This window comes from Giraffa tippelskirchi, chromosome 7 (genome assembly GCF_054371585.1).
Source record: "Giraffa tippelskirchi isolate mGirTip1 chromosome 7, T2T-mGirTip1v1.2.pri, whole genome shotgun sequence".
Taxonomy (NCBI): domain Eukaryota; kingdom Metazoa; phylum Chordata; class Mammalia; order Artiodactyla; family Giraffidae; genus Giraffa; species Giraffa tippelskirchi.
In genome coordinates, this window is record NC_137281.1 from 120,279,972 (window position 1) to 120,296,794 (window position 16,823).

Here is a 16,823-nt window from a genome sequence, read left to right on the forward strand (position 1 = left end):
TGATTCTTGTATTATATGTAAGTTCTAAAAATGCTTGCTTAGAAATCTGTATTCATTTTTGAGGAAGGGTTATTTCATCTGCTAAGTATATCTGAGCACCATTTGTCCTTGGTGGGAAATATAGCACATTCAGAGTGGGTCTCAGTAAATGATAACATGGGGAATGTATACAGTTTTGGAACCTAAATAAAAGGCTATTCTAACTTAATCTGCTTAAGTTATTTGCATCTATGGAAAACATTGGCAGAACACTTTACCTTTGGACTGAGTCAGATTCTGTGTAAGCATTTTTTTTAACAGGAAAATTTTTTGCGCCTTTTTTTTTCATGATGAGCGGTTAAGTCACTTCAGCTGCTTGATACTGTGACATTTTTGCTTAACTTAGTGGAAATTGATTTATAGTTTGAAATTATAGTCTCCTTACAGTTTTATTAATACATTTGTTTCCCTGTTTGTAACTGTTTCGATTATAAGAAGGATAAAGCAACTACTGTGATAAACCACATAGTTTAATTATAATTAATGATCTTTTATTATGGTCATTTTGTAATTTGTAATGACAGAAATGTAGGTTTCCTTTTGCTGTTTTGTTTGTTTTGTTTAGGAGATACTAATCCTCCAGAGCCTTGTTTTCAAGCAGATTACATTTATATAATCTGGCATTAATTTGTTTCCTTTGTCACCCCGACTTCCTAGTTTTTATGATGTTCAGCAGTACTGTGTGTGATTTCAAGCTCTTTGATTGATACTTTTTCTCCACACAGTGTAACTTCTAAATCAGTTGGACGCATACTATACTGTCATTTAGTTTAGCTATTCAGAGTTTAATGAATTAAGGTGAGTGTCAGGCACAGTTAGGTTGTTCTTATTTTATAGTAACAGATTACATCCTAGGTCCAGCCTGCCACCTTGCAGGTCTGAGCAGGTAATAAATGGGTGTTGGTGAGAGTGTGAAATAGTCAGTAGAAATCCATTATCATTATTGGAAAAGTAACTGCAGATAGATCATACTGTTAGTTTTTTACTAATGTCATCTTTAAGCATGAGGAGCTAAGTATGAATAGCCTTTAATTTTTGATGGCATTGGTATTCATTGTAACTTTTGTTTACTTCTCTTTATTATTAGAGGTTCTGTTTGTAATGTGTTATTAACTTCATGCCATGATGGTGTTTGCCGGCTCTGGGCAGAAACCGTACTTCCAGAAGACTGTCTTTTGGGTGAGCAGATTTGTGAGACTACCACTTCCAGCATTTCCATCAACCTTACTCATGCTGGAAAACACAAAGACAGAATACAGCATGCTCTTGAGGTACTATATTATATAAAACAGTAAATGAATCTTGAAGATAATGTGTCATGTAAAAGTCCTTGAAATGGTTGTAATTAAAAATATTTTGTAGGGAATTCCCTTGTGGTCCAGTGGTTAGGACTAGGTGCTTTCTCTACCAGGGCCCAGGTTCAGTCCCTGGTCAGGGAACCAAGATCTTGCAAGCTTCATGGTGCAGCCAGAAGATAAAAAAGTAAAATACCACAATAACCTTTAAAAAATAAACAGAAATATTTTGCTTTTGTTTCGTGAGGATTGAATTTTACTAACTAAAAGTGACTTATAATTAAAAAATAAAGTTAAAAATGACTGTGAATAAGAATAAAAGTGTTAAGATATGAAGTGAACTTATATAATTGCATAGTTTTCATGGTTTACTATTTTCAAAGTGAAATAATTTTTCTAAGTTTTAAATACACTATAAAAGTGCTGTCTTAAGAAATTAGATTTTTATAATATAGTGTGAACTATTGTGCCCATTATGATTAGGGAATAAAATGATATAAACATATTGCTTATGCTTATTCTAAAATTAAATTAGGGAAAAGGAAAAAAATGTGGAGTTTCGAATCCGACTCTTCCAGTATGTGTGTTTGTGCATTTTTTTCTTTATTTATAAGATTGAGATTGTAGTAATGTTTTATAACTTGCTTTTTATATTTAATGTGTTATAAACATCTCTCTACATTACTAATTATACTTTTACATTGCATATTTACATGAACACTTTAATGGTTGCATGGCCAAAGTGGTTTTTGCATTTTCAGCAGGCAGAAGTATTTTGGGGGTTTGATAGGCTAAGGATGTGGTCCTTTAAAATTTTGTATAAAGTAGTCCTGCTCTGATACTATCTGTGATTAGGCACTATTTATACATTTTTTACAACATTTAAATCATAAATGAAATTAAAAGCAGAAGTCAGAACAGAGTTATAGTATGTTTTGATATTGATTGCAATTTAGTAGGGAAAAGTATTTACTAAATGTTTACAGTAATTTATATATACTTGTGTAACATTTTATCCTTAAGTTATGTATAAGCTTTTGGAGGCTTAAGGACTTTTAGATATTTTTGTATCCTGCATGTTACCTAATATATTGCTTTTCAAGTATTTGTTAAACTTAATTACTGCCACATAACAATAAAAGCAAAAATGTAATATATAATCAGTGATTTGCCACAGTTTTGTACTCTTTTAATAAAATGTTGTTCAATAATAGTGTTAAAATCGTTTTTAATAGAAAAAGCCTGATTACCTGACTTACAAGCTATTTTGCTTTCTAACATCCTTTCCTACAAAACTCCTAACTGTAAGATCTATATAATTCTATATATACTTAAATTATACCTTTTGTTTCTAGGAGAAAATAATTGGCCTTGCCAATATAATTTAAAATAATGATAAAGCTCAAAGATCGAGTGAAAAATAATTTGATAGGTTTAATCAAAGAAAGAAATAGGGAGACCAGAGACAGAGGACACACCATAGAACTGATACTGTTTTTCACACGAAAAGGGACAAGAGCTGTGGAATTGAAAGAAAGGTGCAGATGTTTTATCTTAATACAGAAATAACTGAGAGGATGCTACATTTTATTTAACTGAATGTGAGGAATAAATGAAAAGAATGGTATATTATTAAATATTATTAGGCATGGTTTTGGGGGTGGTTATGTGACACAATAAAGAAGTGCCATGAGGTGGAATTATGATGTGGAGAAAAGATGGTGCCGAGAGTTGACATGGCCCCATATCAGAATAGGTCAGATGATGGGATATGTCGGTACAGAATTTTTATCATAGATACCTGTCACAATTTAAGCAAATTCCACAGGTCATCACTTTCATGAGGTCTTTTCTGGCTACACTAAGTTAAGGTTTCCCGTTGTTATTCTGTATTTTTGTACCCTCTTTTTGTCTTTATAATAGAGGTTATATATGGTTATTTAGCTGGCTATGTAGTTCTCGGGTCTGCCCTGGTGGCTCAGAAGGTAAAGAATGTGCCTGCAATGCAGGAGACCTGGGTTCGATCTCTGGGTCAGGAAGATCCCCTGGAGAAGGAAATTGCAACCCACTCTGATCATTCTTGCCTAGAGAACAGTGAGAATTTTGAGGAGGAATATTCTTTCTGGTAGGAAGATTTGGAATTTTTTTTTTACACTCATATGACTAGTAAATTTCATCTCAGTACTGGGATATCCCCCCAAAACTAGACTTTGGACTCCTGATCTTTATAGCAGTTTCTGTAGATAATAAGTGTTTTTGAGCAACTGCTGCCTTGAACTATAAAGTTTGCAAGGCCAATGGAGAATATATTCAGAGTTGTTCTAGTGTAGTTAAATTTTCTTACAGGTTTTACAGAAAGGAAAATTGTAAGATCCTTAATTATCAAAAGTACTTTGATCAGCATTAGTTAGACTTCCCAGACTTAGATTTAGTAATTATTTTTCTGTTTTAGACAATACACCATTTGAAAAATTTAAGAAAAGGACAAAGGAGATCTTCTGTTCTTGTAACTCACACTGAATTAAAGCCTGACCAGACGGCAACACATGAAGTTCAAAGACATATTTCCCACCACGCAAATGCATTGTGTCATTTTCACATTGCAGCAAGCATCAACCCCGCCACAGGTAAAGGATAGTAAAGTTTTACTTACTATCTGCTGAAATAACATAAATAAATAGAAAAGTAGGGCTACTTTTATAACCTGTTTTTAATTTTATATTAATACTCCATGTTTCCTTTTAAAATTCTTCTTAATTAGAATAGAAATACAAGATACCATTTCTTAAATTGAGACTGTGATTCTCAGGGAATAATTTCAGATAAGTATTTTTGAACACCTTAGTTTGTCTAGAATATAGCAAAGTTTCTAAGTAAATTAGAGCTTTAGTTGAACCTGGGGATGAACAGAAGTGACAGCTTGGTTAATTAGTGTGATATTCCTTCCTTCTGTATTTGCATTATTATTCTTTCTTCTCAACTCTTCTTTATAACTTTAAGTATATTTTTGTATAGTTTCCTTTATATTTCAGCATATCTTGTTTTATACTCATACACTTTCTTGTCCTGCATTTGAGGTAGTTTTTCTTCTAACCTTTATATTTTACTTTTGCTTTTTTCTTCCCCTGTAGTTGAGAAGTATTTTGAGGCAGGTTCATTGTTGGCAAGAGCATATTTAAAGCTTCTGTTTAAGGTCATTGTTTTCTTTCTGCATGAAAAACATATGATACGGCCTAGGAGTTTCATATTATATTGCTAGAAGAACTATATTTGTACAAAGTTATAGGAGGGATTTATCTGGGCTTCCCAGATGGGGCAGTGGGTAAAGAATCCACCTGCCAGTACAGAAGACGCAGGAGACATGGGTTTGATCCCTGGGTCAGGAAGATCCCCTGAAGGAGAAAATGGCAAGCCACTCCAGTATTCTTGCCTGGAAAGTTCCATGGACAGAGAAGCCTGGCAGGCTACGTCCATGGACTCACAGAGTCAGACATGACTGAGCATGCACACGTGGTTATGGGGCTTCCCTGGTGGTTCATTGTTAAAGAGTCCACCTGCCAATACAGGAGATGCAGTTCAATCCCTGGCTTGGGAAGATCCCTGGAGAAGGAAATGGCAACCCATTCCATTATTCTTGCCTGGGAAATCCTATGGTCAGGGGAGCGTCGTAGGCTACAGTCCATGGGGTTGCAAAAGAGTCAGACATGATTTAGCAACTAAACATAGTTGTATTTTATTGAAATGGCAGTCTGTTGCTTCAGGGTGAAGATAGAAGATTTTATTTTTAAATATTTATTTATAAAAGATGATAGTCAGCAGATGGAGTGTGAAAAAGTGACCTTTAGATGCTTAACCCCATTGTATTGAATAGTAGTGGTTATAAGTGTGTGTTGTCCAGTATGGTGGCCATGAACCACATGTAGCTGTTTGAGCACTTGCAATGTGGGTAGTCTAAATTGAGATATGCTCTAAAATACACACTGGATTTTTAAGACTTTAGAAAACAATGAAATAATGTAAGATCTCTTATTAATACTTTTATTTAATATTGATTACATGTTGAAATGATAATATTTTACATATATTGGGTCAGATAAAATGTATTATTAAAATTAAGTTTACCTGTTTATATAATATGGCTACTAAAATAAAAATTATGTATTGGCCTTGTATTTGTGGTTTACATTATACTTCTATTGAGTAATAGAAGTTTGCTATGCTACCTGATTAAATGTTTTTTTCAATATCTTTTCTGACCTAATATCTTAATTGTATTCTAAGATTTATAACATCACTTATTTTCGAAATGGTGGTGGTTTTAGATTTTTATAGATTTTCAACCTTTGTAAAAGAACCTTAGCTTGAGTTATTGGCTATGATGAAGACTGAACTTCAAACAAAAAACAATCAGTGATAGTATGCAGATATTGTGTTAGAAAGCTTTGCCTTTTACCAGTATATACTATTCTAATCAAATGAAATAGGATCACGGGATCATTCCTTGTGGATAGGCATTCTGTTATATCATTTGAGTCTAAGTACTAGATGTGTTCTTATGGGCATTAGGCCTTGTTTTCTAGCATTTTTATTAACTTTCGCCATTTAGCCAGTTTTAACCAGCTTCACCCTAACTTATCTACACATTATTTTAAAAATTATTTTGTACAAATATTTAACATCATGTGTTTATAGGTACTGTTTGTAAAAAAGTACATTTAGGTTGACCTAATTGTTTGTTAAATACAAATAATTTTATACTGCAGGACTTCTCCGCCTTTTTTTTTTTAAGGAAAAACTCTCAACCCTAGAGTAAAGCTGAAAGCATAGTATAGTGAATACCCATGTGCGCTTTACCCAGATTCAATCATTAACCTTTCACCATGTTTGCTTTTATTCTCTCTCTTCGTGTGGTGTGTGTGTGTGTGTGTGTGTGTGTGTGTGTGTGTACCTTTGCTCCCTTCTCCATTATCTTTGTGTGTGTGTGTGTGCGCGTGCGCACCTTTGCTTTTGTGTGTGTGTGTGTGTGTGTGTGTACCTTTGTTCCCTTCTCCATTATCTTTGTGTGTGTGTGTGTGTGTGTGTGCGCGCGCGCGCACCTTTGCTTTTGTGTGTGTGTGTGTGTGTGTGTGTGTGTACCTTTGCTCCCTTCTCCATTATCTTTGTGTGTGTGTGTGTGCGCACACGCACCTTTGCTTTTGTGTGTGTGTGTGTGTGTGTGTGTGTACCTTTGCTCCCTTCTCCATTATCTTTGGCCGAGCCATTTGAAAGTAGTCACTGACATTTTCCTTCATCCCCTAAATATTTTACAACATTACCTAAATATTTCAAAATGTATCTTCTGATAAAAAGTATATTCTAATGTTATAGTTCTAGTAACATCTAGATTCTTTTTTTTTTTTTTTAATTTTTTTTTTTTTTTTTCTTTTTTCCATGGGTTTACAAGTGTTCCCCTTCCTGGACCCCCCACCCACCTCCCTCCCCATCCCATCCCTCTGGGTCATCCCATTGCCCCGGCCCTGAGCCCTTGTCTCATGCATCGAACATGGAATGGTGTTCTGTTTCACATATGATAATATACATGTTTCAATGCTATTCTCCCAGAACGTCCCACCCTCACCTTCTCCCTCAGAGTCCATAAAATTGTTCTATGCATCTGTGTCTCTTATTCTGTCTCGCATATAGGGTTATCGTTACCATCTTTCAAATTTTAAATGCATTTATTTCTCTTTAAATCCCACTAATTTAGAATAATCACTCTTCAAAAAAATGTCTCAAGAGAGTTATCTCTCAGTTATCTTTTAGGATGTCTTACAGTCAGAATATTTGTCCATGATAAGATTTGGGTTGAGATTAGGATTTTTACCTAGTACATAGGTATGTAGTGTTTCAGGTATGTACTGTTTTATAGGATTGTTAATTTGCATTTCTTATTTTGATTTGTTTCATTTCTGTTAGAAAACTAGGCTTGTAACCCAGGAATTGGAAAAAAAGAACACTTTGGAGCTTTATTTAACATTGATATTTATGAATAAAACACTTCTAGAATATATTACTTATTTCATCTTTAGATTCTCACTTCTTTTGCAGAGGACAGTCTTTTTTTCTTTCTGTTAAGTGGGTTCTTTATAATTTGATTTTGGATTAAGAGATTGTTGGGTTTTTTTTGAATTATGCTGTTTTGCATGAATTGATCTATGGCATGAATTTCAGTTACCCCACGTGGAGAAAATCTGCTATACTTAGAAGTCTGCTTGCCTTCCTGTGTTCTTTCTTAGCATTATTTGCCTCAGTTTTTAAGGAAAGTGTAAAACAGTCAACAAAGTTGGAAGAATAGTACAGTGAACACTCATTTCACCCACTTTGATTCAACAGTTGCTAACATTTTCCCAATTGCTTTATTCTCTCTGTGTATACACACATATGTATGTGTGTATGTGGGGGTGTGTGAGTGAAATTTTTTCTTAATGTTTTCAAAGTAACACATCATAGCACATCACCCTTACATAATTTAGCAAGTGTCTCCTAAGAATAAGGAAATTCTCTCACATAATCACAATATCATTATTGTACCTAAGAAAATTAGAAATAATTCTGTTGTCTCTAATCTTTATAGTTAAATTTCAGTCATCTCAAAGATGTCTTTTAGAGCTGCTTTTCTGTTATATCTTTCTGTTCCCTTGTCCCCAAACCAGGATTCAATAAAAGTTTGTGCATTTGGTGTGTTTGGCTTTTAAATGATTAATTCCAAAGTAAGTCTATGCTATTAATTCATTTGCCATTAAATTTAATTAAAATTTCAAATCCTGCTAGAGTTATGTTTACTTTTTGTTTAGCACATTTTTTTGTGTAATGGAATTGGTCTTTCTAAGCACATGTAATATTTTAAAAGATGTTAAGAATTCATGTAGAAATTTTATCTTTTTTGATTCCACAGATATTCCAAATGTCTTGGTTGGCACTGTATTTAACATTGATGATGGAAATGGGGGCTTTGTAGTTCATTGGTTAAACAACAAAGAATTTCATTTTACATCATCTACTGAAATATTTATGCAGCAGTTAAGAAAACTTTCTGAAAGGCAGGTAGATCATGAAAGCGACGAAGGCGATAAAGAAGATGAGGAACGTTCACAGGAGGAAAGAGAGAGGGGTTTACATATGAAACTAGATCATGGTGAGTATCCTGTATTCAGGTTTTTCTTTTTTTCAGGCTGACAGCTTTTTGTGAAGCCACTTTTGGTTTGTAATCTTTCCTTCCTCCTCTCCTTCCTTTTCACTTTTTCATTCATTCCACAGATCTTTTCTGACCACATAATATGGACCATCTACCATCTAACTTTGCTTTCTTAGAATGTATTGCTTTGAGTGATGTATTACTTTGCAAGCCATGTTTTTTGGTGGGGGTGGGGGGTGCAGGGGACAGGTTTTGCCAATAATAGAAATGATAAAGATAATGTGATAGTGTGAATGAAATTTTGATTTATCTAAAACTAAGAAATACAGTAAATTTCAGTTCAGACCAGAAAATAATTTCCTTCCTTGTTTTTTTTTCCCCCGGCCATAAATTGGGAAAGGGATTCATGATCTCTAAAGATAGTATGCTGTTTATTGATTGTCTAGTATGTAAATAGGCTTCCTCAGTGGCTCAGAGGGTAAAGCCTCTGCCTGCAATGTGGGAGACCTGGGTTCAATCCCTCGGTTGGAAACATCTGCTGGAGAAGGAAATGGCAACCCACTCCAATACTCTTGCCTGGAAAATTCCACAAAAGGAGGAGCCTGGTAGGGTACAGTCAGTGGGTTTGCAAAGAGTTGGACATGACTAAGCGACTGAACTGACTGAGTATGTAAGTGAATTTTTATAGTATTATTAGTATGTACTGATGAATTTATTTTCTGATTTAGAATTATCCCTAGATAGAGAATCTGAAGCAGGTACAGGATCATCAGAACATGAAGATGCGGAAAGAGAGGGAAGTCCTAGAACCTATTCACGGCCTATTATATCAATGCCACTGCCTACGGTCTTGCTTGATCGGAAGATCGAAATGCTGCTAGCTGAATGGAATAAGAATCCTGACATGCTTTTTACCATACACCCAGTAGACGGTACCTTCCTAGTGTGGCATGTAAAGTATTTGGATGAATATAATCCTGGAATATTTAGACAAGTCCAGGTATATTTTACTGATGAAGCAGTTTTTACATTTCTTAAAAAAGTGAAACAGATGCCATTCAGATTTAGCAGTTTTTCAGAAATACTCAACTATTTTATTTTTGATAAGCAACTGAGAAGAGAATAACTTGCTCCCAAAGGGGATCAATAATAGCCAATTTTACAAACTTGATTAATTCAAGTAAAGTTAATTTAACTGTGAAATGCAATAGTGAACGTCTGAATATGTGTATATTACGTTTTTTCCATAGGAATTAACAGTATTTTGAATAAACTTAAGAAACTACCCTAGGGGGCTTCCCAGGTAGCCAGTGCAGGAGACATAAGAAACGAGGGTTCAGTCACTGGGTGGGAAGATCCCCTGGAGGAAGGGATGGCAACCCACTCCAGTATTCTTGACTGGAGAATCCCATGGACAGAGGAGCCTGGAGGGCTGCAGTCCATAGGGTCGCAAAGAGTCGGACATGACTAAAATGACTTAGCACTCAAGAAACTATCCTAAAAATGTGACTCAGGATGAGTCCCCCCACTTCTCCAGTTTTATTCATTAAATCCAACTATCTTTATCTGTTACCTTTCTGAACAATATTTGTTTAGATTTGTAGCTGTAGTCATTTAGATGTACAGGCAAGACACCTGCAACTATTTCTTCACTCTTCTCATAGGCTATGAATAGAGATGATATTATATAAATAGAGGAAAAGGATTAGAACATAATGAAGTTGAAAATGATATTTTTTGCTAGGAAGCTGAGGTTTGACATTTTGAAAATTAAAGTATTTTTGGAAGACTTTGAGAGGAGGCAAACTACTTACACTGAGTCATAATAATTGTGTTTTTCAGGTTTCTTTTTCTTCTCGGATTCCTGTTGCATTTCCATCTGGTGATGCAAGCTCTCTTAGTAAGAATATCATGATGTATGCCTGTATAAATGCTGCGAAAGATTCTCACCACACTCCCTTACACCAAGACATGCTGGCTGAATGCAGTCCTCGTGGATCACTGATGCACTCTGGATCACACAGTACAAATATGAACATTTTTGCTCCCACAGTAATGATGGTCTCTAAACACATAGATGGCTCTCTCAATCAGTGGGCAGTCACATTTGCTGATAAGTCTGCCTTTACCACTGTTCTAACTGTGTCTCACAAATTTAGATATTGTGGTCATCGATTTCACCTCAATGACCTGGCATGTCATTCAGTTTTACCATTATTATTGACATCATCTCATCATAATGCTCTGTTAACTCCTGAATCAGATTTTCAGTGGGACTCAGACAGTAAATTAAGTAGACTGATAGATCCTGTAAGACACATAAAGGGTTCCTTGAAACAACCTCTCAGAAATGCAGCAACGCGTACATTTCATGACCCGAATGCCATCTACAGTGAACTTATTCTGTGGCGTGTGGACCCAATAGGACCCTTGTCATACACTGGAGGAGTGTCAGAGTTGGCACGAATTAACTCTTTACATACTTCAGCCTTCTCTAATGTTGCTTGGCTTCCAACTCTTATTCCCAGTTACTGTCTTGGTAAGTGTTCATTTTAATAGTAAAATTAATAAAAGCTTTAAAACTATTATTTATATACAAAGTAATTTATACTTATTATACTTATTTATACTTAATAAGTATTCAAATGTAGGTATCCGACTTTAGAGTTTCTAAAAGTTTGTTTTTAATTTTTTCGCTCTCATAACCTATTTTCTATTGAATTTTTTGTTGATAAGTTTATATTTATTAATTGTATCCATTTCATTGTGATTCTGGACCATGGTTATACCTAAAAAGAGAAGTATGTAATTTTTTTCTTGCATTTCAGTCAGTAATAAAAATATATATTATAATGCAGAGTGTTTACTTTGTCAGGCACGTATTGCAATTCTGCTAGTGCTTGCTTTGTTGCTTCGGATGGCAAAAAGCTGAGACTCTACCAAGCTGTAGTAGATGCAAGGAAATTATTGGATGAACTGTCAGATCCAGAATCTTCAGTAAGTATTTCCTAATCTTTATTAATATATCTAAGCTAAGAAGCATTCTCTTTTGTCTAGGACTTTCATTTGTTAGTAGATGTTCAGGGAGTAAGCATCTGTTCTGGGATCTCTGTAACTAGTTTGTTTTTCCTTAATTTGTGTTTCAAGGTACATGAGTCAAAATTACCATCTAATGATGCCTTCACTGCTGTGGCCCCGATTCAATCCCTGGTCAAGGAACTAGGATCCCTGTGGTCCATAAAAAAATTACAGTTTATACATCACACATTAGTTTTACATTTAAAGAAATAAATATGAATTTTTTTCCTAAAATATCTTTTTATCTTGACATTTTTCACTCTCTTGTTTGGTTCCGTTAATTTTTCTTTGTTCAAGAAAGGTTTTAAGGGAGCTTCATCAAGCTCTTGGAGAAGGAAATGGCAGCCCACTCCAGTGTTCTTGCCTGGAGAATCCCAGGGACGGCAGAGCCTGGTGGGCTGCCATCTGTGGGGTCGCACAGAGTCGGACACGACTGAAGCGACTTAGCAGTAGCAGTAGCATCAAGCTCTATGTTTAGGTTGGGAAAATTTGAACTTTTCTTAGCTTGAGTCATTATTTTAAAAAGTCCTATAGTTAGAATATGTTATCAGTGGGTGGCAGTATCTCATTGCACTGGTTCTGTATTTCAGCTGGAAGTCATGCATGTTAGTTAATACTCAGATTTGAATGGTGAATTTTCCATTTAGCTATGAAAACATGGCTTTTTATAAAGTAACTTCTGTAATAAAAATGCTCCCAATATTGAAAATCAGTGACTGTTTTTGAATGCCTGTCATGTGTCCCTAGATGTATAGGGAATACAGTGTCTGCCTTTAAGGAGATTTAAATTTAGTTGAGGAGAGAAATTATTAATAAAAGTTTAAATAACAGTTTAAGACAGAAGAGGTGTCTGAAGGTGATATGTAGTCAATTGGCAAACACTATTTCATAATTCAGAGGCGAGAGAGATCAGATTAGGGTAGCCATAGAAGTTTTTATTAAGGACAGTATTCGAACTCATTTTTGATAAATGGATAAGATTTAGAAAGATAGATCCTTCGTCTTTGTTGAGTGAGAGGATGGCCTGAAAGTGGATACAGGAAAGTACATGTCTAAATAAGTCTTGTTCCAAAAACAGTGATAGTTGGATTGGGGTCACAAGGTTGACACAGAGAAAGTCTAGAAAAGTAGCATCTTAAAATTATGTAGGTGGAAGATTTGAAGTTCCCCTAGTCTAACTAGCTGTCTGATGCTTTGTTTCTCTCTACCATATTCCTGCCAGCTTGTCTTCTGACTTCTGAGGAGGGATACTCCACTCTAAATGCAGCGCATTCGGTCTTTGAATTACCATCACAGTTATATTGAAATTAAATTTTTAATCCTTAAATTCTACTTGTTAGCTTTAGTTTCATTTAGAATAAGTCTAATGTTTCTTATGGTTTTCTCAGGTGGCTCAGTGGTAAAGAATCCACTTGCCAGTGCAGGAGACATGGGGTCAATCCCTTGATCGAGAAGATCCCCTGGAGAAGGAAATGGCAACCCACTCCAGTATTCCTGCCTGGGAAATCCCACGGACAGGGGAACCTGGCGGGCTGCAGTCCATGGGATCTCAAAAGAGTCGGACACGACTGAGTGACTAAACAACAACATTTCTTACACAAGAGATCACCTCAGACACCTATCTTGTAACCCCCAAATTTTTTCCCTCAGGCCAGACCTGCTGCTCCTCTGCCCATAAAATTTACCTAACTGCTTTATATTTGACCCTGGTTACACTGGGAATTGTAGGATCTCTATAGACTATAGCAGTATTATGCCCTCTCTCAGTAGATTATGTCTTGTCAGTCACCCCACATTCTTTGTATGTAATTAATTCATATTGAGCTTTCAATTAAATATCAGAGTCTTTTGTTTTTTGTTTATTTTTGCTAGTAAGCCATCTTATATTTGTGCATTTGAATTTGGGACCCAAATATAGACCTACTTTCCTATTACATTTCACTCAGTAGTACAGGTGTTTAGTATCTTTTTGAATCCAGATTCTGTTATTTGTGTTAATTCTGTATGACTTACATCATCAGCCTGTTTGATGAATGTTGTTCTGTGTTTTCATCTAAGTCAATTACAGAAATGTTCAATGTACTGGACTTAAGAAAGGACCTAGCAGTATACATTTGAAATCTTTCCCCATTTTTTACTGTCTAGAATATTTCTTCAGCTTATCCCAAGTATTTTCATTATTCAGCTTGTCATGCAAATAAAATACACCTGTTTGCCAAATCTCTTGCAGTCAAAAAAGGAAGTCAGATTTGTATGAGATTGTTTTAATGTGTAGTAGATTGTGTGTACCCTGATGTCTTTTGATGACTAAAATGTACTAAATAGACATGAGGCTCTTTATTCCAGCTTACAGAAGTATGCTGTTTTCCTTTTTGAAAATTATAACATTTGCCTTCTTTTTGTCTTTTGGTTTTGGCAATCCCCATAATTTCTCAGAGAACATACTCTACGGTTCATTCTTCTCATTGGCAAAATGTATCAATAACCTGGGCATTATTTTTCCAGGAAAACAGAAATTTCATTTAGAGCAGTTGAATACTTTCTTGAAATTTTAAAATTTATCTTGGTCTTCTGCTCCAGTGTAGTTACAAATGTACTTTTTTCTTAAACCTTCCATTTTCATTTTTTTTAAGTTAAAATGTAATATCTTTTATTGTAGAAAATTTTTGACTCTTCTACTTTCATAAGCTAAATTCTTGAACAGAAGACCACAGAGACAGGACTTCCCTGGTGGTCCAGCAGTTAAGAATCCACCTGCCAATTCAGGGGACATGGGTTCGATCCCTGATCCAGGAAGATCCCGCATGCCCTGGGGCAACTAAGCTGGTGTGCCACAGCTACCAAAACCCCACACTCTAGAGGCTGTGCTCCACAACAAGAGGAACCCCTGAGTGCTGCAACAAAGAGCCCTCACAGGCAAAATTAAAAAACAAAAAAACAAAAAGAACACATTCCAACGTTATGAAAAAAATCTACTTATCTAATTTTCTCTATTTGAAATTTTCTGTTTATAAATCTGTTTATCAGTTGAGAGTTGTGACTTAAAATGAGTAAGAGGAAAAAAAATAAAATGAGTAAGAGGGAGAAACTTGGAAAGTAGAAAGTGTGTTTTGTGGGTATAAAATTTTAGTAAGATGAGTGAAATGAATCGGAAATGAATGGGAAAAAATTGAAAATACATGAATTATCAGATGTGATATTAATTATTATTAGAAAAAATATATGTCAGATAAAAATTGTTTGTGGATATCTGTATTAGTTTCCTACTGCTGATGTAACAAAATTCCACAAACGTGGTGACTTAAAACAACACATTTATTATATCTTTGAGGTCAGAGGCTCTAAAACCAAGGTATTGGCCAAGCCATGGTCTGGAGACACTAGAGGAGAGTCTTTTTTTTTTTTAAAAGCTTTTCCAGCTTCATAGGCTGCCTGCGTTTCTTATCTTTCTTCGCCATCTTGCCTTTTGAAGATAGCAGCATAGTACATATTGTCAAATCCTTTTCTCTTTCTGGTGTTTGCTTCTCTTGTCATATTTTTTTCTCCAAATCAGACCATATTTCCTCTCTTTTTATAAAGATTATATTGGACATAATCCAGGATAACCTCTTCATATCAAGATCTTTAATCACATACGTACTTTTTTTTTTGCCATGTAAAGTAACATATTCATAAGTCCTAAGAATTAGGATGTAGACATCTTTTGAGGCCATTATTCTGACTACCACAGCACACTAATTTCATGTTCAAAATGAAGATATGAAAAATTAACTGAAATGCTTTAGATTTTGAATTGCTCACTGGAGAAAAATGTTATGTGGATAATCTTATTTACAAAAACCAGCCACTGACTTGGTTTTTAAGTATTTTGATAATTTAAGTCTCATAGAAATTTCATCTGAAATAGTTTTAAGTGACATGCAGTGTCAGTAATTTGTAATATAAAGTCAGCATTGTATTTGGATTTTCTAGAACCAATTCACAAATTTTGCTTAGTTCAGTCTTATCCATACTTAGAAGTGGACTTGGGAACTCAAAAAAAAAAAAAAAAATCCAGTCACAATGTTGCCCTGCAAAAAGAAGTTTTGTAAGCTGAAGCTAAATTATTTTTGGTAAAAATAAATTTAAAATGATTTTGTGAGTTTCACAATATACTACCTTTCATTTTTTAATGTTTTTCAACCACTTTAATGTTCTGAAAAAAATTAACCTTAAAAAAATGCATGAAAACATGTCTGTGCAGTTTTACTTTTGTCTTAGGCTCCAGTATGGCTCATCAAGACACTGTTGGATCCTGTATTAAAACATTTGCTACTTTTTCTTCATTATTATTTATTGTATTAATTTTTATTTAAAAATATTGCATTAAGAATTTATTTTTCTTGATTTTTGAGCTTTTGATGCTCCCTTAAAATTGAAGGTGACATTGGGTGGGATCCTGTAGTGTTGAACAAGGCATTCAGTATGTTTGTTAGTTATAATGCTGGCAGATAGGTATTCCTGCAAGGGGATCTCAACCGTGGCTATATGTTGGATGCAGCTGAAGAGCTTATAAAATGCCTGATGATCAGATTGTACCCAAGAACCAATAAGTCAGTATCTACAAGTGGGACCTAAGCACCAGAGATTATTAGTTCAGTGTGCACCCAAGGCTGAGAACCATTGATCTGCAACAGTACTTCTTAAACTTCAGCATGCCCATGAATCATCTGGAGAGCTTATTAAAATACAGATGTATTAGCTTTGGAGTCTAAGAGACTGCATTTGTAAAAAGCTGCTGCTCCAGTGACCACACTTTTAAGGAGCAAAGATTCATGGTGGGTTAGAGAAATTCCGGTGTTCTAACCTCACTAATTGTAGGTCACAGTTGAGTCCAGATTTCAAATGGACAAACCCAGCAGACTGTTGGCAACACTTCCAGGTGTCTGAACTAACATTTAAAATCCTGAATCTTGGGTGAATGTACCCATAACAATAAATTTATCCCTACCCAAGCACTTATTTTGTCTTTGTCTAATAACCCTAGAATCTGTTCCCATGCACTCCCTCTGGAATTCTGCTGATATAAATTGGAAAGATCCTACAACTCCAGTGTATATTGCTACTTTCTCATAGCTAACTTTGTACTTAAACCCCGGGCTAAGCTGGGATCTTACTAGTCTGAGTGGTCTGAAGGCAGTAAGAGTGGAGGTAATACTGAGGAGAATGGGCATCTCCATGAGAAGTAATTGCTTCAG

The 16,823-nt window shown here is 35.1% G+C and overlaps 1 protein-coding gene across 9 annotated transcripts in view; it reads left to right on the forward strand.

The window, feature by feature from the left end:
- The window catches only part of DMXL2 (Dmx like 2), a 150,011-nt gene that overhangs the window by 66,244 nt on the left and 66,944 nt on the right, over nt 1-16,823 (forward strand). For all 9 annotated transcript variants that reach the window (XR_014059101.1, XR_014059102.1, XR_014059100.1 and 6 more), the window contains exons 8-13: nt 1,127-1,310; nt 3,787-3,961; nt 8,269-8,508; nt 9,237-9,508; nt 10,351-11,047; nt 11,384-11,505. Coding sequence is in view for 6 of the 9 variants with exons in the window: in XM_081508231.1 (XP_081364357.1) it covers nt 1,127-1,310; nt 3,787-3,961; nt 8,269-8,508; nt 9,237-9,508; nt 10,351-11,047; nt 11,384-11,505 (1,690 nt within the window). In the remaining 3 variants the exon portion in view is untranslated. The remainder of the gene's footprint in view (nt 1-1,126; nt 1,311-3,786; nt 3,962-8,268; nt 8,509-9,236; nt 9,509-10,350; nt 11,048-11,383; nt 11,506-16,823) is intronic.